Source organism: Chelonoidis abingdonii, chromosome 6 (genome assembly GCF_003597395.2).
Source record: "Chelonoidis abingdonii isolate Lonesome George chromosome 6, CheloAbing_2.0, whole genome shotgun sequence".
Lineage (NCBI taxonomy): Eukaryota > Metazoa > Chordata > Testudines > Testudinidae > Chelonoidis > Chelonoidis abingdonii.
Genome location: NC_133774.1, coordinates 58535827 through 58562723, shown reverse-complemented (window position 1 = coordinate 58562723; position 26897 = coordinate 58535827). Strand labels below are relative to the sequence as shown.

At 40.9% G+C, this 26897-nt stretch overlaps 2 protein-coding genes and 1 long non-coding RNA gene across 14 annotated transcripts in view; 1 reads left to right on the top strand and 2 right to left on the bottom strand.

The window, feature by feature from the left end:
• Positions 1-26897, bottom strand: part of LOC142046981 (uncharacterized) — a 318894-nt gene that overhangs the window by 167299 nt on the left and 124698 nt on the right. The gene's annotated exons all lie outside the window — the stretch shown is intronic.
• Positions 1-26897, bottom strand: part of LOC116827401 (uncharacterized) — a 156353-nt gene that overhangs the window by 112661 nt on the left and 16795 nt on the right. The window contains exons 3-4 of the mRNA XM_075067465.1: positions 12115-12165; positions 10702-10765 (exon numbers count right to left, since the gene is read on the bottom strand). Coding sequence (XP_074923566.1) covers positions 10702-10765; positions 12115-12165 — 115 coding nt within the window. The remainder of the gene's footprint in view (positions 1-10701; positions 10766-12114; positions 12166-26897) is intronic.
• Positions 12102-26897, top strand: part of MEF2C (myocyte enhancer factor 2C) — a 162399-nt gene continuing 147603 nt past the window's right edge. For all 12 annotated transcript variants that reach the window (XM_075067063.1, XM_032784914.2, XM_032784911.2 and 9 more), the window contains exon 1: positions 12102-12190. The gene's annotated coding sequence lies outside the window, so the exon portion shown is untranslated. The remainder of the gene's footprint in view (positions 12191-26897) is intronic.

Below are 26897 nucleotides of genomic sequence, written 5' to 3'. Positions count from 1 at the left end.
GGAGCTTGGTGTTGGCTCCTTTCATCTGGTGCAGCCAGGTCAGGGGAGAGTGGTCGGTGTACACGGTGAAGTGTCGCCCAAAGAGATATGGCTCTAGCTCTTAAGGGCCCACACCATGGCCAGCATTCCTTCTCGATGGCCGCATAGTTTTGTCCCGAGTAGCAGCTTCTTGCTCAGGTACCCAATGGGTGTCTCTCCCTTTTCATCCTCCTGCATTAAACACGCCCCAGTCCCGTGTCTGAGCGTCGGTGAACACCATAAAGAGTTTGTCAAAATCTGGGTTTGCCAAACTGGGCCACTGACCAGAGCCTCCTTCAGCGCCGGAAAGCCTGCCTGGCATCGCTGCGTCCAGATTACCTTGTCTGGCTTCCCCTTTTTGCACAGTTCAGTGATGGGGCCGGCTATGGCGCTAAAGTGGGGCACGAACCTTCGATAGTACCCCGCCATCCAATAAAGGCCTGACCTGCTTCTTGGTTTGGGAGCAGGCCAGTCTCTGATCACCTCCACCTTGGCTGGTTCCGGCTTCAGGCAGCGCTCCCACCCGATGGCCCAGGTAAGGTACTTCAGCCATCCCCACCTTGCACTTCTCAGCCTTTACGGTAACCAGCCTCCTGGATTCGGTCCAGGATGTGTAACCTGGGACACATGGTCCTCCCAGGTCTGGCTGAAGACGCAGATGTCGTCAATATAGGCCACGGCAAAACTCTCCATCCCCTCAGTAGCTGATCCACCAGGCGCTGGAAGGTGACCGGCGCTCCTTGAGGCCAAAGGGCAGGGTCAGAAACTCGTAGAGCCCCAGAGGGGTGATAAAGGCCGATTTCAGCCTGGCATCGCGTCCGCGGCACTTGCCAGTAGCCCTTGGTAAGATCCATGGTGATGAGGTACCGGCACCTCCCAGCTTGTCTAGAGCTCATCAGGCCTGGGCATGGGGTAGGCATCAGATACGGTGATGGCATTGGCTTTCGATAGTCCACACAGAACCGGATTGACCCATCCTTCTTGGGGACCAGCACCACTGGCGAGGCCCAAGGGCTGGAGACTGCTGGATCACACCCAAAGCCAGCATGCCCTGACCTCTCTTTCAGATCCTGGGAAGTTTTACCAGTGACCCGAAAAGGGGAGCTTCTTATAGGGGATGTGACCCGGTCTCCACCCTCGTGGACAGTCAAATTAGCATCCAGACGGTTTGGAAACAGCTGTCGGTATAGATGCAGCACCCTCTGATCTCAGCGTGCTGGGCAGGGTCAGCTGATCAGGAGGGGAATCGCCTCCAGGGGGGACACCGCTTTTGTCCCAGGGAATAGATCCACTAAAGGGTCATCTCCCGCCCCTCCCAGTTACACATGGCCAACACCAACATTCCCCCTGTCATAGTATGGTTTCCATGTTCACATAGTACCACCCGCGGTGATGTGCCCCGGTTTGCAGCTCCACCAATAGTTACCTCATTCAGTGCTTGATTACTTGAAGGGTCCTTCCCAGGCGGCCTGGAGTTTGTTTCCCTCATGGGGATGAGAACCCATCACCTGATTCCGGTGGCAAGCCGGGCCCGGGCCGTCGCGGCATACTTTCAGGGCAGGGGAAAGCAAGTCACAAAGTTTCATGAAAGTCCCCTTATGCATGCGAAAGTTTCTCAGCCACTGGGAATCGTCCCACACCTGCAACACTATGCAGTCCCACCAGCCTCCTCTTTGCCTGGCTTTGCAGGTCTCGGTTCAGCATAGACTGCACAAGAATGCGTGAGGTCTTTAAAATGTTCATGATTGTTGTCTTGAGCTCAGCAGAGTCCATGCTTGCCGTGGTATGACGTCTGCACAGTTCACCCACGAAAAAAGGCACAAAATGGTTGGCTGCCACTGCTTTCACGGAGGGACGGGTGAGGCTGTACCCAGAAGCACTAACGACAATGTTTTTTGCCCCATCAGGCACTGGGATCTCAACCCAGCATTCCAATGGGCGGGGGAGACTGTGGGAACTATGGGATAGCTACCCACACTGCAACGCTCCAGAAATCGACGCTAGCCTCGGTACATGGATGCACACCGCCAAATTACTGTGCTTAGTGTGGCCGCGTGCACTCGAGTTTATACAATCTGTTTTAAAAAACTGGTTTCTGTAAAATCGAAATAATCCCGTAGTGTAGACGTACCCCACGTAGAGTGGGAGTAGGCTGGCTGCTGAGGCACAATCCTTCTACCAGAGCCCACTCGGAGCAGCCAGCTCAACCCCACTACCAAAACCACTACAGTAAAGGAATGCTAAGGTTGCAAAGTAAAACACTCAAATGTTAGAAAATGCCAGACTTTAGTAGCCTATGCCACCTTAATTTGGACCCCTTGTACATATGAATTACAATACAGTCTTTAATTACTTCCTCCTCTTAGCTGCCTGGGTGTCAAACCAGTCTCTACAGAGCATGTGCAACAGCTACTTTTATTGCTTGGCCAAATTTGGGTAAATTTTCACAGACACAATAAAAGGCACAATCCTGACACAAGGGTGACACCCTCACTCATGGCAAACGACAAGTCCCTGCTCCAAACCATTGAGGTGCTGGGCCTTCTCAGTGAAACAACTATACGAATTTTTTTTAACATGGACAAAATGTATTTTTTTCTAATCTCGATCTTGGGAATGGCTGAACCATTTTAGCTGAAGTTTTCAAAAAAAAAAAATTCTGATGCAGACACCCAGCATGGAAAATTTCAGCCTGAACAGTTACAGTTAGGCATACAGGATCTTATAATGGGAAGTGTCAAGCAACCTTAAGTACAGGCTGTGCTACCAGCTCCATCTATAATTATATTTTTCAACTCAGCTATTCATATAGCATGAAAAATCATATATTAAGACAAGCAGGAGGTCCATTTAGTAGTTCATTAGTAAGTACCATTAGTTCAAGTAACAGGGCAGACCCAAAACAAGTCCCTAGTACTCTGAACAGGGCATATTTAGAAAACTGGACCTTGCCGCAACTTAGGAGAAAACAAATAAGTATGAGTGACTTTTAGCAAGCATAGGAAGTAATTAACTCTGCCTGTAAATGGGAATTTTAGTGGAATCCTGTATTTCCCACTTACATAAAAATGGAGCCTCTACAATGTTTGTTCTAAATATTTCTATTTCAAATACTGAAGTAAACCTAAATAATGAATCTGTCAATACACCAAGTTATTAACTTCACAGTAAAATTTTTTAGTTTTTGAAGCACCTAAGTGTATATGTGTGTGTATATATATATAATTTCTTTTTAAAATACGTCCCAATTAACAATCACTTACTTTCACATCTATGTTTTATCTCTTGGTAAGTTAGACAATTCATAAATGAAACAAACAATATAACACAGAAAAAGAACCTTGCAGATCACAATGTTTTGAAAGAGAAAGTTAATATTAAATTAATAATTGTAAAATGTCTTATATTCAACTTATTTTGGGGGGCTTAAATAAAATTAGTTCTTAGGCATTCCAACAGAAGTTTCCTCTTTTCTCTCCAACCACAGTATAGTGGAGATTTTCAAACTAGCCTATAGGATTTTGAGACATTAATTTAAATTACTGGAAGATATGCATCCCAAACACCATTTGGGAAATCTCTATCTATAGCCCTAACAATGTTTTCATTTCTTCAGTGCTGTGGTACACGGGTATTAGCCAATCCAGGAAAATCTTTGTCTTTTTACCCATCAAGAGTCTAATCCTGCATGAGGGTTTGCAGAGCTAGGTCTTTTGTTTCTTCCTGAGCAGACCACTTGTGCACCACGTACTGAGCCAGATCTTCAGCTGTTGTAAAATTGTGTCCCTTCATAAGGCCCGCTACGTGGACCCACTGTAACTGAAGCTACTCTGACTGCTGCGCTGAATTGTACAGACCCAGCTGAGCTATAAAAGGATGCGTGTTGGGGCTTGCCATGTCACCTCTCCTCAAGGTCATATACTTTGCATGCTGCACATTTACAGTGACTGTCTAGTATTCCTGTATGTGTCTGAAGTTACTTCATCCCCCTGACCAGGAGTAACTGTTCCATACAGTTTCTTATAATGATGGGCTAAAGTTGGGGAATGTAATGTACTTGTACAGATATATTACTGCTGCAGACTTGGCAACCTGTTCCAATTCCCTCTCTAATATAAAGTCAAATTCCACTCTCTGATATGTACATCCTCTTCTCCTATTTTTGATGTCCCAGAGGGTTCTGTTCCTTCCCTTTTCTTTCTAGTTTAACTCCCTCCTAGATCTTATATCCTTCCATGCCTTCAACTTCCACTGCTTTTATGCCAGTGGTTTGCAAGTCTACCTTTTTACCTTTGACCATTCCTTGTCCAGTATTGCATTTCTAGCCACATCTCCTCTTGGCTATGCAGCCACCATCTCAAACTGAAGCCCTCCAACTTAAATTTCTTATCTTTCTTCCTAAGACGTTTCCTCTACTGCCCACCTTAGTCTGCACTGACAATTCTACTCTCTTTCCTGTCTCAGGTTTGTAATGTCCTTCCTCCTTCACATTCAGTCTCCTTCGAAGTCCTGTCTCTTCTTTCTTTATAAATGTCTAAAATCCACCATTTCTTCTCTGTGCCATTGCTGAAATTCTTATTGATTAACTGGCCATCTCATCTTAATGACTGTAACTTTCCCTTATCTGGCCCTACTGATACTCAATACTTCCTCCTCAAGACTGTTCAAAATGCTGCTACTAATGTAATTTTCCTCTCTGACCACATCCCCTCCTGATACCTTTATATCTCTCTACTGATCATATCTTGCTGCATAAAATTCACATTCCTCATCTCTACCTATGAGGCCCTAATCTTGTCTCCACTTACATATCTATTCTCATTTCCTCTTACTCTTCTTCTCTTTGCTTACATTCTTCCCAATCCTCTGCTTTAAGCCCCAATTTGGGAAAGCACTTCAGCCTATGCATAACTTTAAGCATATGTATAATCTCATTGGTTTATGGGATCCACTCACGTGCTTAAAATTAGTCAGATGCTAAAGTGCTTTACTCAGCGGGTTGCTTTTCCCAATATTTTGTCTTCTGTCTTTCTGCTTCCTACACCTGTGTAACCTGCTTCTAGAGAACTCCTCATCTCCAAGAGTGGAAGAGCCAGCTTCTTTCTCTCACCTCAGTGGCTCCCCTTAGGAACCATAGACACAGAGCTCTCTGTACACCTTTCCTTCAAGAACAAGAAGATTGTGTCTCCCTCTATTGATGGCAGTGGACTCCATGCAGTCAACACCTCTTCTCCAACCACTATTTGTCTCCAGACACAATTCACTCTGGGCAGTCCCAGCAATGTGCAAGGTACCCAGGGTCTGCAGTTGATTGCCTGGCATGTCAATCTGGCTTCTTGTCTAGCCCCCTGTTCCAAGTTTCAGGCACCTGAATAGGCAGACCTTTGGGGCCTTCTCCTTTCTGGAGCCTCCAAAATATCAGATTCAGAAGGCTCTGCTTGCAACACTCTCCCTGCTCTCATCCGTCTGCACCCTCCTTATGTCTGTCCTCCTTAAAAACTACCTCTTCAAACAGTCTCTCCTGCTTGCCTCTTCTCATGAATGATCCCCAGACTCTCCCCATTGCCTTAATTGCTGTCCTGTTTTTCTTTTCATGTTAGTGTGACCCTTCTGCCAGGTAGAATCAGCAACAACAAGAGCTGGGTTCAGTATCAAGGGGTTCCTTTTCAACAATACAACACAAAATCAGCTCGAGCCACCACCCAGTGACCTGGGACAATTACACACCACCCCTGGGCACCTCTAAGACGTGATACTTCCCCTCTCGCAAGCACAGTGTGAGTGTAGCAAAAATTTTTAATATAAGGAGGGAAGTTACTCAGCATTAATTTGGGAAAACACCACAATTAGGGTTCATAAACATAAACCATGAGCAAAAGACCCACCCCCAGGTAAGCTGGACAGTATCCTTTTCCCCTCAGGGTCTTAAGTCCAGCAACCCAAAAGTCCCTTTAACGTGCCTGTCCTTTCTCTGCACCCCACTCACAGTTGCTGTCCTTGGCTAGTGCAATTCCAGAGTTCAGAGGTTCATCCACAGAGTTCACCTTCCACCCTGTGGTGTGGGAGGGGCAAGGAGGCACCTTACATGCTCTGCAGCTTGGGCACTCGCTTATCGCCCCAACGGCCAATTGCCATGCCTCTCTGCGGGGCTCTGCTCTGGACCTCTCCACCAGTCACCCTGCTGTCCACTTGCTGTGCCTCTCCACGAGACACACTGTTGTCCACTTGCCAAGATGTCTTCCAGGCCCCCCACTTAACACAGCTCTCAGTGATTTCACCTGTTAGTGGGAGAGCCTCACTGCTGGTGCACACTGGGCAGTCTCTTGCAACAGAGACAGTATTTTGAACTAGGTATCAGTGATTTCAGCTCTGCAGCATGTAACAATACTCTCAACTGAGTCTAAATTAGCTCTTTTATTATACTGTGGAGAGAGAAAGGGTCAAATGATGTCTAGGACCCTTAAACAGATCCCACAACACCAGGTACAAGTACTTCTCCCCACCCTCTTTCAACTCATTGGGCTTTGAAACCCAAAACCCTTGCCTAGGGAGTGCCATTTAGTTGAGGGTGAGTCCCTCCATCGAGGTATGCCAGGTACAGTTCTGCTGCCCTTGGTTCACACAATAAGGATAACAACGCTTTATTACTCCTGCCACAATAACAAGGAGACTGGGGATCCAACACCAGCCACAAGTGATCATTTGGCCAAGCAATCCCATCATATTGAGCACTTCGGCAGGGTGGGTGCGTCCATTCAAACGAGATCAGTCCCTGAAGTCTTTTTCCACAGCTCACCACTAGATGTCAGGGGAGAGCTCATTCAGACTCTGCTTGTATCCTCCTTCCAGCCAAGAATTTGTTGTACCGACAGATCACACTCCATATTATACCAAATTCATTAGTTCCCCTCAAAGAGTCTCAGAAAACCCACTATGGCTTCCACAAGCCTGTGAACTAAGCCTGTGTATTGGTTCTTCACTAGCCAGCCCAGATGCATCATAAGTTAACTGACTTAATGGCATTATAACCCTGTCCCGCCTATTGAGAGTGGGCATTGCAGGGGCAGAGGGACATCTTTTGGGTTTTGAGGATCCCTTGCCTACTGGCATAGGCCCCTGCATCTCTGATTCTAATAGTGGAAAGCCCAAGGCATCCAGGAAACCTTCCACCTATATGTTTCCACTGTCCAATAACCTTGATGTGTCATCACAGGGCGGTCTCATTGGTGGCATAGGTGTGTCAGCAATGGGCCTAAATACTTCCACCATGGAGTTTAAGGCTGAAGAAGTGGCACTCTGCCTTAGTTCATCTGGATACACATGTCATAAACAGATAGCTAAGGGTTAATGTTTCTTTTACCTGTAAAGGGTTAACAAAGGGAACCAAACACCTGACCAGAGGACCAATCAGGAAACCGGATTTTTCAAGCTCAGAGAGGGAATTTGGGGTGTGTGTCTTTTGTCTGTGTCTCTGGTCTGTGCTCTCTCGCTATGAGAGTGGTCTCTGTCTCCAGGCTCTTCTAATCTTCTGTTTCCAAGTTGTAAGTACAAGGTAGAAAACAATAGGCTTATACTTGTTTTTTTGTATTCACATGTGTGAGTTGCTGGAATGTTTTATTGTATATCTTTTGGATAAGTGTTTAATTCATTTTTCTTTTAAGCAACTGCCTGTATATTGGCACCTTGATTACAGAGACCCAGTTTAATGTCTTATTTTCTTTCTTTTTATATAAAGCTTCGTTTTAGACCTGTTTGGAGTTTTGTTCCTAGTTGGAACTCACAGGGAATTGGGTGGGGAGAAGGACAAAACAGGCGGGGAAGCGGAAAACTTGGTGTTAGAGTTGCAAAGCTTGCATTTGCAGGGACTCTGAGTGAGGGTGTAAAGAGAACTTGATCGGTCTCTGTTTTCGCTTTCAAGGAATAGATAATAGTGGTGATTATCCAGGCCCATCCGAGGAGGAGGGAACCGGGGAGAATAAGAGGAGGCAAGGGGAGAGGTTATTTCCCTTTTGTGATAACCAGGGCACTGAGTCTTGGGGGTCCCCCAGGAAGGTTTGGGGAGACAGAGTGAGGCAGCACTTGATTCCTGTTGGTGCACGCTTCAGTCTAGCCTGGTAATTAAGCTTGGAGGTTTCCTGCAAGCACCCACATTTTGGACGCTAAGGTTCAGAATTGGGACTTATGCTTATGATAACACCATGGTAGTGTCTTCCTCCTCAGACTCACTCTCAGATGTGCTGAGTAGGGGTAGGTTAGCTGCAGGGGGCCCACTGTCCATGTTGGCTTTGGTCTAGCACGTTTGTTCTGCCCAGTTGTCATGTTGTGGTCCACTTATAAGCCTATCAATTCCCCCATAAGGATTTGTCTTATGTGCACTGTAAAGCGTTCAGAGCTTTATCTGTGGTTGTAAAGTGTCAGATAAACTGATGGTGCTATCAAAATGATTTATAAAAAACAACAAAATTGTAATAATTGGACATGTGCTGATGATCTAGCCATCCAGAGTTTTATACTGTACCCATTATCATGCTCTCTGAGCACTTTTGCCATAGTTTCTGAGCATCTGAAAGCTGAAATTTGGTCCAAAAGTTTTCTCTCTATTTTGCAGGATAAAGAGGGACTGCAATATGCTTCAAGGTGCCTTTCTAGCATTTGGAAGCAAGTCTCTATCAAATGCTAGATAAAAGGTATCCTGGAATTAATTACTAAAGATCAAAAATCTGAAAACTATACCATTAAGATAAAGCTTTATGTGTCCAAACGATCCCTTTACCTGCCCAAGATCTGGGACTGAGGAGATTCAGACTGTACTCTATTAAATAGTGATAAAAGAACTGATTTTGCTCTCATTAAGTCAATGATAAAATTCCCATTGATTTCAAATTCATAGGATCAAGCCCAATATGTATCACACGCACATCTTGGTCTACCTGGAAAACATTCCCACATCCAGCTATTCAAATATACATATGGCATTTTCAAAGTTCAAGATGGGGAGTAAGGTTAAGGTTTCATGTATATGTAGGCTGAATTCACAAAGTTTTGGAGTGGCGCTACTGTCTCATTCCACTTCCCGATCGTACCCCAACAACCTTGACCTTTGGACAGGGACAGGCACATGATGGAGAGGAAAGGTTCAAAATTGTTGTATACCCTGCATCCTTCCCAGAGGCTGAGAGTTTCCCCTTGCCGATATGCCTAGCTGGCTCAAAGAGTGAGAGTTCCTGAGAGCAATCACAATCCTAAATGTTATGTGGCAGTCCACAGAACGATCTGCTAAGTGAATGTGCCAGCTCACATACAGATTTTCTACCAAAGCTCTAATAGAAAGTCAAACAAGTTCATAAAGTCTATGTTAGAATCATAATATTTAAATAAACCTGTTACACTTCTGTGAAGTACATGCACATATATAGATGTACAGACTGATACAGAGATCTTGTTTTAGGTATGTGATAAAGTAACAATTTTCATTATAGTTAGTGCAGTTTAACATGGAGTGTCTGCAAATGTCGTTCTGGCTTAATCAGCAGAGAGATCATTTGTGCCATCTGCAATCACCAGGGACTTGGTTGCTGAGATAAGGTAGCAAGTCAAAAAAAATAATGGGAGTAAATGAAAATAATATGAAGAGCTATAAAACTTAGAAAACCAGGACTCTAAACCAGTTGACTTTCAATGACAACTACTGGATCTTTCTAGATAGAAATGTGTTTTCTGATAATTGTTGTAATTAACGGAATATTTTAGAACTACAGGCTGGCTCAGGTGGGGAAAATATATTTTTTATTTACATGACTGAGTTAGCACTTTTAAAAATACCTATCAAATGTTAATTATACCCAATGGATGATAATCAAACTATACTTGAGTAAAATCAAACTATACTGAGAAATGTGTTTATCTTAAATCAGATATATGTCTTGCTAAACAATTCTGAGATTGGGCTGAGGCAACTTTGAAGTAATCTGTTCCCTTTATTTTGGATCAAGGCCTTCTGAAGGATAATAGGTTTGGAAATAAATTTAGTTAATGTCTACAGTATTTTCTCTGTATGGAAATATGAAGATGTAATATTACTTTTCTTATACCGTCCTTTAGCGTGGTACTTTTAGCTGAGTACGGCAGCAAGCACACGTTAATAGAAAAATCATTCTTTGACTTACTTCTAAACTAAATCATCTTCTTTATTACTTTGTTGCTAAGATGCTAACTTCAGTGACCTAACAAACAGCCATATAAATGGTTATATCTATTTACAAAAACAAAAAAGTCTACTTTTATTAATGATTTTCCCCTGTATTAAGTTGGAAAAACAACTTGGGTTACTGCAATTAGAGCAGTACTTAAACACGAGAGGAACAAGAACTATGATCATTATTTTTCAGACACTAATGGGTCTTCAAAAAGTTCTGAATTCCCATTCATTAGGATATTGAGAAGGTTGTTTTGTATTTAAGAATGAGATCTGATGGAGGGCTTGAAATGAAACACGTGATTTTATTAAATATGGTGAAAACATAAGGGCTTTATTATGACACACACAAAAAACAAGAATCTGTTTCTCATTAGCAAGCTTCTAAAAAGTATCTCCTGTATAATTATTAAATAAAACACTCACTTATTCAGTACTCAGCTTTTAAACCCTGAATAAGAGGAGTGCACACTGAGAGAGGTACTTACCAGGGTTTCCATGGATACTGGATGATGCCAATCAGATCCATGTTTTTATCTGAAAGTGGTGCCCCTGCAGAGAAATACAGTTTGGTGAGTGGCTGTTTATACATAGCAAGTAAACAAGGACTTGTTTATTTTACAAAAAGCTCCTGACCCAGACTTTTGCTCATCACCCTTTATTTTGCCCCTTTTAAATGGCAATACTGTAAAACAGATATTTTGGCAATTTTCTTTATATTTAAGTGCTTTACATAATTTTTCAAGCAGAAGCTGCATACCTAGGTATACGACTGCTACTGCCACTATACCTATGTTGACAACTTTTTAAAACTCTGAGATAGGGATATTAATGTAAATTACCTCTTTCTATTTCATTCTCTAAAAGCCATCTCGGGTAGGGAAGGGTGGGAGTGGGGGAGAGGGGGTGGAGAAAGAAGAAGAAGAGAAAAAAAGTAAAGGATGCATATAAATGAGGAATACCCTTACCATAATCCAACAAGAGCAAGACTGCCAAATTCTCCAAAAGTCATCTCCGGGAGGAGGAAGAAGAAAAAGAAGAAGAAGAAGAAAGTAAAGGGTGCATATAAATGATGAATACCCTTACCATAATCCAATAAGAACAAGACTGCCAAATTTAGAATGCTTAAAAATCTAATGGCTTTCCATGTATATTAGCTACCATTTTAAAAGTCGTTGGTTCCTAGATTCTCAAAGCATAAGTGTTATGAACATGTAATTTTGACATCCAGTCTCTCAACGCTACATGCTTTCTAATTTTGGGAGTGAGATTAATACCTCCTATTTGAGAACTTTTAGCCGTCTAATATTTCTTTAGCTAAAAAAGCACAATGAGTTAGTAAAAAGAAAGGCAATCAACTTTAATACTTAACACAGTTTAATAGCCTGAATTGAAATATATGTGTGCTGTATTTCCATTAAAAAAGTTTCCTTCCAGCCACAATTAATAGAACAAAAACTTGTCTTGTTCTGAGATTATTCCTGGAAATGTAATTTTAACGTCTATGTAAAAGAGGAAACTTCTTTGCCATATGAAAGCAATTTCATTTTTTCCTCAAAGGAGTGATTTTTGGATGAAATGACTGATTTTGATATTTTCCATTTGAACTTGCAGCATACTTTGGGGGGACAGTAATTCTGTGTTCTTTTGCCAGCGCTGACAAAGGTCTGGTTGTCAGTGATACCTTTTACAGCTAAATTTACTCTAGAGTGACAGGAGCAGGTGCACCTAGGCCTGCCAGACACTTGTGCACAGGGATCACGCATCTTACAGGTCAACAACTAAAAGGGAAAAAGCTTCTGTCTTCATAGTAGAGGGTGAGTGAGGCAAACACAACCCAAACTGGGGGGTTTCTCTTCAAAGCCAGCTGGTCTGGCTTTATTCTACAGGAATTTTTTTACCTGTCAGTTTGGTCAACGAAGCCCTCAGCAGGTGCTGACGGGTACAACTTCCTGGAGAAGCAGAAGAAGGGCACTGGTGAGTTTTAATAGACAAAAAAATGAAAAAATAATTTAAGTCTTTAAAGCTGATCTGCTCTCTACAAAGAGCTAATACCTGTCCTCCAGAATCATAGCTCAGACTTTCAAACTTTTTTAACTGAAAATAGATAAGCTCTGTAGCATGCTTCACACTCTGTTTCATGTGGTACTTTACTGTAATTTCTTTGTTCAAGAAAGGTTTCTTGAAAGTGAAAGATTTAGTTGATTCCTTTTAAACTGTTTCTTTTAAATCATAATGCAAAGAACCTTTAGGATTACATACAGAACTACTTAGGAACATTCTCAGCCAGCAAACATGGCTGTTCATACTCTTTTCTCTAAATGCAAATTGCTTCTTAACAAATCATTACCCTTTTGATTTCTAATGAGATAGGATTTTTTTGTTTGTAGAAGTCTCTCTGTATTAGTAGTTTAATTTGACATTCAAGTACATTAAAAACTCCATATGAACACCATGGTGGGTTAACTATACAACAAAAAGAGAGTGAATTAAAAAAACTTGAAATAATTTTTAAAAATACTTTATATTCAAAGGGTAACCATATGAAACAGTTGTTGATTTCACTGGAGTAAGAAGTCAGATCATGAAACAAAGACTTTGTGGAAGTATTTTCTTTGCACAGTGCTTTTTAGATTTACAGTTAGTTTGCACAATGTTTAGATTTATGACACCACAAACTGAATGTATGTGTGGGGCGATGGGGAAGGAGACTAGGAGGAAAGGGGATGGACTAGGGATATATTTTGACGACAATAAGATTTTAATTAATGTGAAACCATGGGGGAAATGAGTCCACATGTTAAAACATTTTGTAAATGTTTTTATTATGAATTTCTATTTCAAGAATTCATCCTTTTAACTTTGCTTCACAGCAATTCTTACAAACTGTTGTATTAAATGGAAAACATTTATTTTAAGAAGTAAGCAAACAGAAAACTTGAAGATGATTATACATGGTGAACATACGAAACCATTTAAACAACCAAATTCCATATTCACAAGTCACATGCACATAAAAGGCACAAAAGTAAAACAAAAGCACGGGGGCATGCGTAAATAAACAGTTATATAACTTCTACATTGGAGATTACTTGAGTGTGAAAATATGAATGATTTACCAGGGCTGGGCAGCTAAAGCTGGGATGGAACACTAAAATTTAAAGATTCCACATTAGTGAATTTCCTCAGACACAAAGCCAATCCTGAACTGTTAAACTCCATGAGAGTTTTGATCCAAATGGAGCTGGATCAGGCCCTTAATCTTTGTCTGTCTTGTTCATTTTGGAACACAAGAAGGGTACAGCACAGCCAATGCAACTTTATGGACCATGCTGTGTTAAAAACAATTAATTTTTATTATGGCAAGAATAGTCTGTGGTTTGTTAGATGGACACAGAAGGGCCCTAGAATGTACAATACTAGTTTAAAAATAATTAGTAACACCATAAATGTAAATAATATTTTTTTCAAATCAATATTAATTTGAAACAACCTATGAGAAGCAAAAGAAACTTTTGCTGAATACCAAAGCTCTGGGGGTTCCTCTGAAATAAGAATAAATCTGTAGAGCATTGCTTTTTCGTATACCATATTTTTAAAATACAGAAATCTCACTATCAAATGTCTTATACATCCATTAAATCCCAGTACTGTTACATTCATTACATATATTTACCTTTTTATAATTCAATTCCTAGAATAAATCTGAAATAAGTACATATTACACTAGCTAAGTACTGTGCACAACCTTTGGTTTAAAACTTATTTTGATAGGCTATCATTTCCTCAGCACTGCACTGTATTGATCCTAGAGCCCTGGTAACAGCAATTAATTTGACTAAATCCTAGATAATTTCATTAGACTCATAACACAGTTTAATAGAGTTGGTCTGTTCCTCAATTCATTTCAAAAAATCTTTTAATTAGGCCCTTTTGTTAAATACAACTTCACTAGAGAACAGTTTGCTTTTTGGAATGATGATTAGGCTGTACAAGATGCAAAGTAGAGATTTCAGATTAGATACAATTCATACAATTAAATTCAGGATAATTAATTATCCTTTTTTGGTCATTGTGCTTGTAATTTCTCTGATCAACAAATTTAAACACAGTTACAATACTAAATGAAATTCTGAAATATTTCTATTAAATGTAATTTGGTGATTAAATGCTGGGTGATAAAAATCCTGTTCTCATTAAAGTCAATAAAAGTTTTTCTATTGTCTTCAAAGGAACAGAATCAGGCCATGCCATCTGGAATATTGAATACATTCATTTATTACTGTCCCAACTATTTATTAACAACTAAGAAACCAACACTCACCTCAACCTGAGTTATTTACTTTGTAAAATATTGTTGCTTATTCTGCAGCTATTTTTAAAAATCTTTTTACAATCTACAAACTAGTTCAGCTTTCAACCATATGTTTGTCTTTTCCAATAAATCCAAAACTTTAGTGTCAGGAAGACAATTATATTAGTTATTCCATAGTGCGTGTAAATATAAATGTGTTCTAACCACAAAGCTTTGGCAAAAAGTACAACAGAGCTTTTCAAATCAGAGTTGAATGGTATTTTGTGCCTTGTTCTCCTCTTATTTGAATGAATGTAAATCAGAAGTTCACTGAAGTTAATGGAATTATACTGGTCTAAAACTGGTGCAAGTGAAAACAGAATTAAACCCAGTAGCTTTATATTTTGTCTAACTGGCTTTTTTATTAATGAACATTTGACTTATCCACATGTAAAATGTCAATGATTTCTGAAATAATACATTTACAAAGCATTTTTTTCTTTATATAGTGAAAAAATACCTTCTTAGTCCCCTATTAAAATGTTTTCTATATAAACATGTAGACCCCAATCTTCCAGTTTTTTCTTAATAAAAATTCCCACTGAGTTAATAGGACACTGGACCAAATCCTGCTCCTCTACTTAAAGCTGTAATAAAAGAGCTTTACCCATGGGGATATATGGATGTTAAAGGGTGGAGTATGGAATTCTCCTGCCTGTTAGTCTGTTGGCTCCACACAGAGCAGCTGCTTAGTTTGGGTGCTTCTACTCCAGGACTACAGTAGTGGCTATGGACTACTGTACAACTGAAGACACACTGACCATGCCCCTACTCTCCCCTGACCTGCCCACAATTTCCTGATGTAATCCCATCACAAAGCTGCCATAGTGTTTGGCTCCACTGTGCACAATGGGACACTAAAGTCCCCTGGGTGACCTCTCTGCTGCCTGCCCCATCCCCTGAGCTGAAATACAGCATTTCTGGTGTTCACTGTGTCTTCTTCTCCTATATATATAGTGCAAAATGCAATCCTTGTATACTAATATTCATTCCTAGAGAAGCAGCTAGCATGACAAGACTAATATCAAAAATTCCATTTATGATGAGACAAACAACAGAAACTTTTAGAAAACAAAACATCTTCTAAAAAGTGCAATGTGCTCAAAATTAAATCTAAAAGCAGCAAATTCTAAACTCAAGTTCAATATATACAGCTTCGAAAGGATAAGTGCATATATTCAAAGGTGAGTATACAGTTGCAGTTCACTGGAATCACCCTAAATAAGTTTACAGATTGAATAAAATAGTCAATGGCCATTTTGTTCAGGCAAACAGATACAATCTTTCTCTATTTATACATATACACGGTGTGCATATTGTTCAGTTGATATCTGAAGCTGACCCCAGCATTAATATTGTTGATATATTATACTGTATGACAGCATCTGCCAATGAAAAAAAAAAAATTCCACCAAGATGTCTAACAACTGATAAACAACAGGTTCAACAAAACAAACCTTTATAAATCTTTGCTCTCTCAAAAACTCAGTTCTTTCCCTCATTAATTCTTTTCTTTAAGTCCTTATTGACTGAAGAAAAAAGGCATTAAAGAATATGAAAATCATAAAAATGTCTAGCTTTATTACATCTGCACTATTTGTTCTTTCTGCTTGATTCTATCAAGTGATGGCAGGACATTGTAATACTCAATATCCACATCCATCGGCAGCTCTTTCTGTAATAGCCATATACCTGTCCCAATTTGAAATCATTAGAGAGAATATTACCCATAGATGTTATATCCTTGAGAAAGGTGTAGTACAGGGGTAGGCAACCTATGGCACGCGTGCAGAAGGCGGCACACGAGCTGATTTTCAGTGGAACTCATACTGCCCAGGTCCTGGCCACCGCTCCGGAGGGCTCGGCATTTTAATTTAATTTTAAATGAAGCTTCTTAAAAATTTTAAAAACTTTATTTACTTTACATACAACAATAGTTTAGTTATATATTATAGACTTATAGAAAGAGACCTTCTAAAAACGTTAAAATGTATTACTGGCACATGAAATCTTAAATGAGAGTGAATAAATGAAGACTTGGCACACCACTTCGGAAAGGTTGCTGACCCTGGTCTAGTATCATGCAGTAATAATACTAAAAATCAAGAAAGAATCCACAAGCCATAGCAAAAGCCTTGAGTATTAAAATAATCAACCAACCAGCTTGCGGTCCTTCAAGTCTTCAGGAGGCTCCTGAATCTTTTGAAAGTTCGTAGTAGTATCAGGTCTGATCCTGCAGTCTCACTCAGATGAAACTTGTGTTCAGTTCAATGGGGAATTTTGCCTGAGTAAGGACTGCAATAGTATGTCCATCACTAATTCAATTTTTATTATATGTCCTTTGCATTCTATCTCAGTCAGTTAATTATTTGGAACTCTACTCCTACACTTTTGGTAACATTTTAGGGCCCACTCCTGTGGTCCACATATATGCATAACTCTCACCAAAGTCAGTGGCTGTTTTGTAATCTTTGCTGTGGAACACATGCAAGTTATAATAGGTGTGCATCCTGCTTAAGGCAAAGAGCCTCTTCCTACCTCTAGTGTGGCAACGACAAAAGAGCTCCCAAACCCTCACCTCTGTGAAGAGAAAACCTGGTCCTTAACCAAAACCCCTTTAATCCAGAAATACTCCTCACAGATCCCTTCACCTAGTTAGGGTCCCTTCTCAATCTACCTTCAACCTAAACATGAATAGCCAGCACCTAATCGGTCCTCCCCATACAACCACAGCCACCAAATCATACAGCTTCCTTCCACTTCAGTCGCTGTTCTCCATTCCTCACTCTTCCATCCCACTCATGGCTAAGAAGGTCAGCCATTTCTCGCTCAGCCCTTTGAAGATATTTAAAGGTAAAGCTGGAGCTTGGCTAGTTAGGGAGAGGGGAATCCCAGACAGTGAGGCATAAAACTCATCAGGAGCTCATAACTGTTTGGAGAATCATGTTAAGTTTGAAGTTCATAATGAAACCCAAACTTTTGGGGCCAGCTCTTTAGCTGATGTAACTCAGTATAGCTCCATCAAAGTCAATGGTGCTAACACTGAGTTACACAAGATATGAATCTGACCTGTGATTATTATTATAATTATTTTATAGTACCCAAAAGGCTTCTAGATGTTTCATACAAGAAACAGAAGAACATGGCCCCTGCCCCAAAGAGCTTCTAACCTACATTTTAGAGGAGACACAAGTTTGGGTGATTAATAGAGACAGAGGCAAGGACGGAAAGTCTTACAGCGGTAATCATGTTGTTGTTACTCAGTTTGGGAATGTATACATCTTGGTGTCCCTGCCAGCAGGTATATGGGATCTTGGGGAGCAATTACCACACAGGTGAGGTGCCAATTAATTTCTTTATTAAAGGAAAAAGGAAGTGGTGGGAATTTAACAAAAAAATACTAAGGGGGATGGGGTGTATAGGGTGTTTACAATAGACAATGATGGGGGGCTTTCTTATTGAACAGTGTAGGGAGTTCTAACAGTGGGGTACAGTAAGTGGGGTTCAGCACAATGGGATACAGTACAGTCAATAAGCAACTCAATTCTATAGAAACAATTCTACGATACGGTGTGGAAAGCAAAACGGTGACCAAACAAGGAAATGGCAAAATAAAGGGGTCTTGTTAATAAACATGATGTAACCATTTTAGATAGAATTATTAATGGTTAGTGGCCTTTATACATATAGAACACCATGATGGTATTAATGCAATACAAAGTATATCAGAAAGTGGAGGCAACCAATGGGTGTTATAATTTCAAGTAAGATGTGAACACAGGACAATAATTACAATATGGGTTGATAAGTGAATTATGCAATGTAGAAATTACTGACTTAATTTTGTAGATGGCTGGATAGCAAGAGTGTACCAATGGCTGGGTCAAGGAGCAGGAGGGGGGGGGGAGTGAATGTTAGAGTGAATGATAGTGGCAACTGAATGGAGGGAGGGGCGCAAGCAGCGAGGACTTGAAGCGCCCAGGTACGGAAACAGACTAGAGAGCAGGTCTTTAAGCCAAGCGGACACCAAAAACAAAGAGAAAAAGCGGCAAAAGGGTTGGGAGTTTCACGAAGGTGGAGAACGAAGCAAGGTTGTTTGGGACAGTCGGAGGTGATTGCAGACGGGGGGGGAAGCGCAAGGGTTGTAACGGGAGACACAGAGAAGCACACAGGAGGGGGAGATTGGAGCGGGGGAAAACAGACAAAGTTATACAGAGAGAGAAGCAACAAAACCTTACTATCTTAACCAACAACCTAAGCAAAACAACAATATTCACAATTCTAGCAAAACTTAACAAGCAACTAGCAAACTATTTAAAGCAACTATAGGCAGACACAAACAGCAATGATAACAAGGCAGTGTGAAACTGTGGCATAGCTCTATAATCCTTAACAACTATAACTTATTAAACTAAAAACAAACCTATGTGCATCTTATGCATGGGGAAGTTCCAGGGGCAGAGTGGTATGTGCCCTCAGGATCCCAGCTCCCAAGGAAGCCAGGGAATGGGTGGCTGCAAGCAAGTGGTATACAAGTGGGAAGCAGAGAGCCCCGAGGCAAAGCCCGACAGGAGCGAGCTTAGGCAGCGGCACAAACTTATTTTAGCAGCAAATGGCGTGAGTTTAGGAGCGAGGTTTTAAGACACTGACCCAAAGGTTTAGCTTGAGTCTTGTGCTGGGAGACAGAGCCAGCAGCTAACAATAATTGAAATAAAGTATAGAGGTTTCACAGAGGGAATTCTCCACCCCCAGGAAGCAGCAGAGGCAAAGCAGCAAGATCATCAGAAGGCTAGTACGGTCTCAATAATCAGGAGATCTCTCAGGCAGCAATTCGTTCTCGTGGGGAGGGGGGTCAAAAAACGGGGGTACGCTCAAAAATAAACAAGAGCGGAGGAAGGACCCCAGACCCTGGCTGATCAGAACCAGGCAGCAATGCAGGAACCTTTCTGCTGTTAGTTTCAAAAAGTCTGTTTTTAAGGCACTCAGGCAGTTTCCACCAGTACTTTTGATGGCTCCTCTTGATACGGGGGAGGAGGAGGCAGGGAAAAACTGTAGGTGAGCACAAGATATGTCTTGGCAGAGTCCTGTGCAATGGTTGACTCAAAGCAATGAGGCTATGGCTCATGCCCTAGGATCTAAAAACACAATAGGTCTTGCAGCTCTGGACATTGCCTACCCTACACCGAGCCCAGGTTTAACAAGGTGATAACAGGACTAACCCTTTGAACAGGGCAGTGGTCCCACTTAGCACAAGTGGCCATCCCTTTGAGAAGGGCAATGGCTCTTGGTAAACAACTTAAGGGGCCCTCCCTTTGAGAAGGGCAGTGGCCCTGGTTAACAACTTAACAGCCAGGGAGGGGCGGCCACAGGAGGAGAACAAGAACAAAATGGAGTATGGGGACAGCTATAAGAAACAAAATGGAATAGGGGGATAGCTGTAACAGACACTTGGTTGTTTTGTAAAGATTTGGGTTTTTTAATAACATAATGAAGATAAAGATAAAAGTTAGTGAATAATGACTCACTTCTTGTGGTCATGGTGGAAGAAGTGAATTTTTAGGAAGAGTTTAAATGTGGTGAGGGTAATGTCTTTGTAGACCAGTTAATCTAACAACTTTCAATTTATATTTAAAAGATTCATTTGAGATAAAGAACTTGAATCAAAGCCTTTTGTCACATGTTCCTCACTTAAAACACAATTTCAACTGTCTTCTTTATCAAAAGCTAAATTTCTGAGGATTTCTATCATACTTAGAGAACCGGCTTAGTTTTCTTTGATTGGCTTATATAGACATTCACAATGTTGTATCTCAGACATTTCTGAAGGTCATATGTCATCCGCCTGACTTTGTGTTTCCTTATGAAAGATTTTCAGACATGGCAAGATGTAGGCCAAAACTGCTATGTGGAACCTTGAATCCCTTCAAATTTCAGATAAGTCTGACTAGAATTTCCAGATCCAAATTCACTCCAAGTTTCGGCTCGAAGCTGGATCCAAAATTTGAAGAGGCCTATTTTCAAATTCCAGTTTTGATACAACCAGATTCTCACAGGACAACTTGTTCCCATGAGATTTCCACTATCTGAGATGGAAAATATCTTCCATGACTATCTGATCTCATGATATTCCCACCACTACGGATCTCATGAGCACAAATTGTGAATTTTGCAACCAAAGAACTGAATCTGTTTTTGCCATAGCTTATACAACAGCCACAGTCCAATTTCAGGTGCAAAAAATTAACCTAAACCTATATCCAAACACAATCTCTTCTGCCTCTCTTTCCTTGTAATTTCAATAAGTACAACCTTTAAAAGGGCCTCTACAGAAGAGTTATAATGAATGCCAGCACAGTCGAGGCCTCATGAACGTTATAACATATGTTAGCATAAGTAGCATGAGCACAACATCTGAAAGTTGTGAAGTTGAATGTTGTGCTTATAAGCGTTACCGGCTCCTACTAACATATCCAACAGAGTTTTCAACTTTCAGAAGCCCTCTATAAAAAGACTAAGGAAATGGTAGTGCTTGGAGGCTAGATCCACAAAGGGGACTAAGACTCAGCATTGTGGCACCTACATTTAGTTGCCACATCACCCAATGGAATCCTAAGCCCTCGGTTAGATATCCAGGCTCCCTATACAAAGCATGGGGAGAGTTAGGAGCCTAAGAAAGGGATTCAGAAAACCCAGCACATTAAGTGGGGAGCCATACAATCTAGCCAGTAAGAGGAGAGGGATGGGGCCTAAACCTTCAAAGGGAGTTAGATGCTTAAGCCAGGTCAGCCCTTTCTCAAGAGAAAGGAGGATGGTGGTTGTTCTCTTTTCCCCAATAGCCCAATGGCAAGAGTACTCTAACCCATGGGGTACTGGGTAAAAGGGCATCACCACTACCTCCTCCATTGTTTTGTGCAGGGCTTGATCCTATAAGTGTGCTCTCAGGCAGCCTCTGAGCACCTCTACCAGATTAGGCCCTGCCAACAAGATAGGTAAGGGAACACCTAATTTATGAATCCCACTGGGGCTTATGCATCAGCTGGGGAATACGTGTCTTAAGCGTCTTTGCACATGCCCACTGGCAGAATGTCAGACATCTAGAGGCCCTCTCACACCAGTTCAGTTCCTCCGTTCCCTGTGTACACGCTCAGTATATATGCAAGACACCATATTATACACCCTGTTGATAACCTGGTGAGCATACACCCTTCTAAAATAGCATTTCATTTACTCCAAATTTGATTCAAGCAAGTGGTGAGCAAATTGCAACAGATGCAAAGGGTCAGAGAAACATCCAAAAGTCTGGATGCTTATCTAAAGTGTATCCTAAAGTTTGGTCTGGGAAACTCATGAGAACTGGGTTCCTCACAAAACCTCTGGCATTTCCTTTCTAGCTAGAAATACATCAACAGCAGCCTTTCTTGTGATACTTGGAATTTGAATTTGTAGCCAAAGCCAGGAAATATACTGGCCTTCAGAAATGGGGGAATAAGTTAGCCAAGGTTTATCTCACCTTAAAAAAAATTCCATTTTTGTTTGAAATTCTGTTTGAGTTATGGCTAAGATCTACCCAAAACAATCCCCTGTATTTCTTGGCCCTCAGAAATTTCACGGACCTCATTGTCTCCAAAGTTGCGGAAGCTGCTCTTATCTGTAGTAGCTACAGAATGTTTCATTAGGCATTTTCTGACCACCTCAGGCTATTTACTTCCCTAGTGTATCACCAGAAATGGTGATGAAGTGCTCGGAGTATCAAGGTATTAACAAGGAGACGCTACCAGTTGGTTTTTCACCAAAAAACTCTTGAGTGTGAAGACAGTTAAGACATGGCCAACAACTCCATTTCAGGAAAAGAGAAGAGATGCGTAGCCTGCTGAATAACCAAACCTTCCCAAAAAGAAATGGAGATAAAGGAGAAGGAGAAGGAAAAGGAAGGCGGTGGCTTATGCCTCCTACGCTGTAGCCAATTGCACAGGCTACAGGAACCAAATGTGAAGAGTCATGTGGATCTGGAGCAGGATGATGTGGAGGGCAAGTTATCTTATATGAGAGTTCCTCGCCTGTCAGCTGTGCGGCTTACTTCACAGGAGGCTGTTCTGCTGTCTAGCTCTCTTTGAGCCTACTGCAGCAAACTGAACTTTCTCCTGGAGAGGCCAACCTGCTGTGAAGAAACCTTGTCCTTCTGGACTTGGCATGATCCAGAAAGCTAGTTATTCTCTGCTGGGTCAGGCCTACAGGTTATGAAAGACACTGAAAAATAAATATGACAATCATTTATGACAGACATTCGGCAAATAGACTCTAAGCTATCTTCACACTCCCTGAATTCTGGGACAGTCAGAAGTCTAGCTGGCCTAGAGCAGCCTCACTGCTCTAGTTTGTGCTATTTTTATGGCCCAGAGAAAGCAGAAATAGCAAGAGCACAGCATACACTAGCCACATCCCCTCTGACCTCTTGCCAACATCCTTGCCAGTACGCTCCTTCCAGTCCCCAACATGCCATCTGCACTAGGAGAAAGGGGCCAGAGCATAAATTTTATGCCAGATATATGACACCTTCCAATGGAAGTATTCTCCAGGGGCTGTCTCTGAGAGCTCTCCACCCCCTGCGTGCTATGCAGGGGTCAGATCACAACAGAGAACAGGGCTGCCTCCTTTTGTTAGTTAAAAAAACAGAACACAATAGCATGAGTTAAGGGCAGAATGCCACACTTAGGTCTGAATCTCCTGCCTCTTGTTAATTTGTAAGATGAAACAAATTATTTACAGGGAGAACATAATGTATGTAGGTGGGTTGCTGCTGTTTTTTTAAATCTATTTATAAAATGCACTACTTACTTGAGAGACTGAAATTGTTGATTACTACACTACATATATTTTGTTAAAACTCTTGTTATTTAATAATAAATTCATTGTATTTCTGATGTTCACTTATTCAGGTAGATTTTAGCAGTCATGAAATTGACAGACAGATTACAATGTATCATGGATTTATTCCATGCCAAATTTTTTGCTTTAAAAAACTGAATTATTTTTGCATTATATGAACACAAAAATAATCAGACTGGTGAAAAAAATGTTCACTAATTCAAATGAACAAATCAGCTTTTAAAAAAATATTTTGAAATGCATAGACCTTGTCCTGAGACATTAGTGATGTGTAAACAAATTTATTTCAAGTTTCTATTCTAGGCCCAGTTTTAACCTGCTTCTTTATCTTTTCTAAACAAAATCTGTGCAACCAGAAATTTCATGAATTTATACTTTTATGTCACAGGAGATTTTTGGGTCGTAATTTAAGATTAACTACAGAACCTGTCTGAGTTATGTTTCTGATACAAAACTAGCAGATGTTTGCTTAAAGATTTTTGTTTAAAGCCTAGGAACTTCAAAAGTGTTCATAGACTTCTCCTCCATAGAAAATTAGCACAGAGGCACAGATGTACATTTTTGGAGTCCATACATCTTAAAGAATTATTTAGTGATTTTAGGTTATATTTTGCCCTAAATTACTCCCATGTAAATTCAGTGACTTCAGTGGTTGCCCCCTTTCTAAAAACAGACATAATAAACATTATAATGGTTGCAAAGGATAATGTGGATAATTAAATACAGTAGGGAGAGAAAGGGTCTGGTACAGGATATGGGATCCCAGTGCTGGAGAGCAGGGTTGGATGGTCTTTGATGTAGGTATTATAAAAGTCTGTGCTGTCATTTTAGGGCCTTATCTAAAACCCACTGAAGTCAATGTAAAGACTGATTTGAATGGTCTTTGAATCAGGTCCATGAGCCCAACAAAAGTCCATGAAGATTTTGTATGAATGGTACATCAACTCTGCAGCTTTCACAAATGATAATTCACCCAATTCAGCAAGGTATTAAAACACATGCCCCATTGAAGTCAATGGGACTATACACATGCTTAAAATAAGGAAATTAAGTGTCTTCCTGAATTGGGTCCATAGACAAAAAAAATTTCTAACATTACACCTACAAAGATCAAGACTTGGGGGGGAGTTTACAAATTCTTCCAAGATCACAACAGGTTTAAAAGCTGTCCTGATCTCTGGTTTGTAAACTCCATTAGTGGAACCACCCCTAGGATAGGAAGCTTCAGAACAAAATATTAGAATCAAATACTATTTCACTGAACAACAAATATTGTTTTTTACATTTTATGAAGATTTTAGCAAAGACTAGGCTCTTTGTCAAAAGAAAACATTTATCTACAAATGTTTTCACATTTCACTGGTTTATTTATGAATACTCTTTAGGGGGAAAAAAAACCTTAAGGAAATTCCCAGACCCCACTCCCAGAAAAAAAAAGAGTTAGGAAATATTTACTTGGAGATCAGGTTCAGAACATTTTCTGATATAACAATGTAACACCTAAGATTACTATAAATGAAAGAAGTTAGCAAAAAAATCCTTCTTTTTTCCAGTTTGTTCACTTTATTTGTTTGATGATACTTTGTGTATAGACATTTTCATTGTTTTGCCTGTACAGTCAGTTAGTCTATATCTTCCTTATTGCAAAGACCTTTGAAAACATCAATAGGGGAGCAGCAAAACCCATCTATGGGAGAGGGAAGGAATTTTGAAAGTCTGGGAAAAAAGAGATACACTACAAACAACCCTACTACTGCTCCCTCTCTCTATCCCAGGGGTGGGCAACCTTGCCGAAGTGATGTGCTGAGTCTTCATTTATTCACTCTAAGAGTTTTGTGTCCTGGTCACACATTTTAACATTTTTAGAAGGTCTCTTTCTATAAGTCTATAATATATAACTAAACTATTGTTGTATGTAAAGTAAATAAGGTTTTTAAAATGTTTAAGAAGTTTCATTTAAAATTAAATTAAAATGCAGAGCCCCCGCGGACCGGTGGCCAGGACCTGGGTAGCGTGAGTGCCACTGAAAATCAGTTTGTGTGGCATAGGTTGCCTACCTCTGCTCTATCCCATATATCTTCGAGACATACACTCAATATATCTTTAAATACATTTCTAAATGTGAGCTACATACCCCCGCTACAACAACCCATACAAATTACATTCTTACAACACAAGAACCACACACCTACAGTCAAATTCCCCTTCCCAGAATAAGCCATCTACCATACTGTACCTCATACACACTAGCTACATCAAACAACTTTACCAACTGTCTTCCCCATCAACAATATGGTTTTCTATTACAAATTTACATATTTCCCTCAACCACTGATGACTCCCATTCCATTCCATGTAGCTATATAGAGAACCATACTGATTCTTCCTCCCAATGTGGTCTAAGACATAAACACTCACATGCAAATAGATTTCCACTATAAACCTATTTATACTATGCAATACTAGCTGTAGCGACCAAGGACAGAGAGGTAGACAAAAATGTAAAGTGCTTAACAGGTTTAGCACGGGCGCCATATCTCTGTCAAGTTGGCTCATGCACAGCTAAGCTCACTAGGTAGTGGAGTCCGGAGCAGAGTTAAGGTTTCTGAGGGATTTTCAAGAGTTTCACAGATGCAACCCTGAGTTAAAATTTCCTGTCATTCGCATCTCTTTCCCGCTCTGTTATTTTAAATAACAACAACGTTGTAATAAAAGTTTTTAGCCCAAATAATTGACGCAGCTCTACAATCACCAGTGTTGAGGGGGTCTGAGGGCGTGGTTCAGTGAATATGCCCAGCTGAGTTATAATAAACTCATGAAACAAGTGACGTCTAATGTAAATGCTGAGAAACTCCCGAAGCAAAAAAGGGGTGTTATCACATTTATTCTTCTGAGTTTTCACCCAGCAAACAATGCAAATATAATTCCACGAAGATTCAAGATACTGCCAAAAAAAAACTAAAACCACCCCATCAGTCTTATCCACTACCACAGCCAACCAGACCAGTATTCTGTTTTTAAAGCGTATGTGTGCTTTCAAAACCTCCCAAATCCTGCTTGTTTGCATGAGCGCTGCAGCTGCTCTGCAAACAGAAAGAGGGATGGATCCCTGCCTTGGGCAGGACTCACCGGCTGCAGCAAACCTCTTTGCACGGTGAGATGTAAGTGGGTACGTGGGATCCATGCTGGTATGTTTTAATAGCGCGTTTTAAAAATACACAGCTTATTCCCCCGCCCCATCCACCTTTCCACATCATCCCCTTGGGGGAAATAGCAGGGGACTTAGCTGCACTCCCTTGCCAGCAGCCCCTGCTGAGCCTGCTCCAGCCGAGGCGCACACGGCGCGTGCAGATGGGACTGGGGGAAACGGCAGTAGAGGACCTGGGAGCGCTGATGGCTCCGTTATGATGACAGCAAGGCAGGCAGCCCCCACGTGTTCCTGCT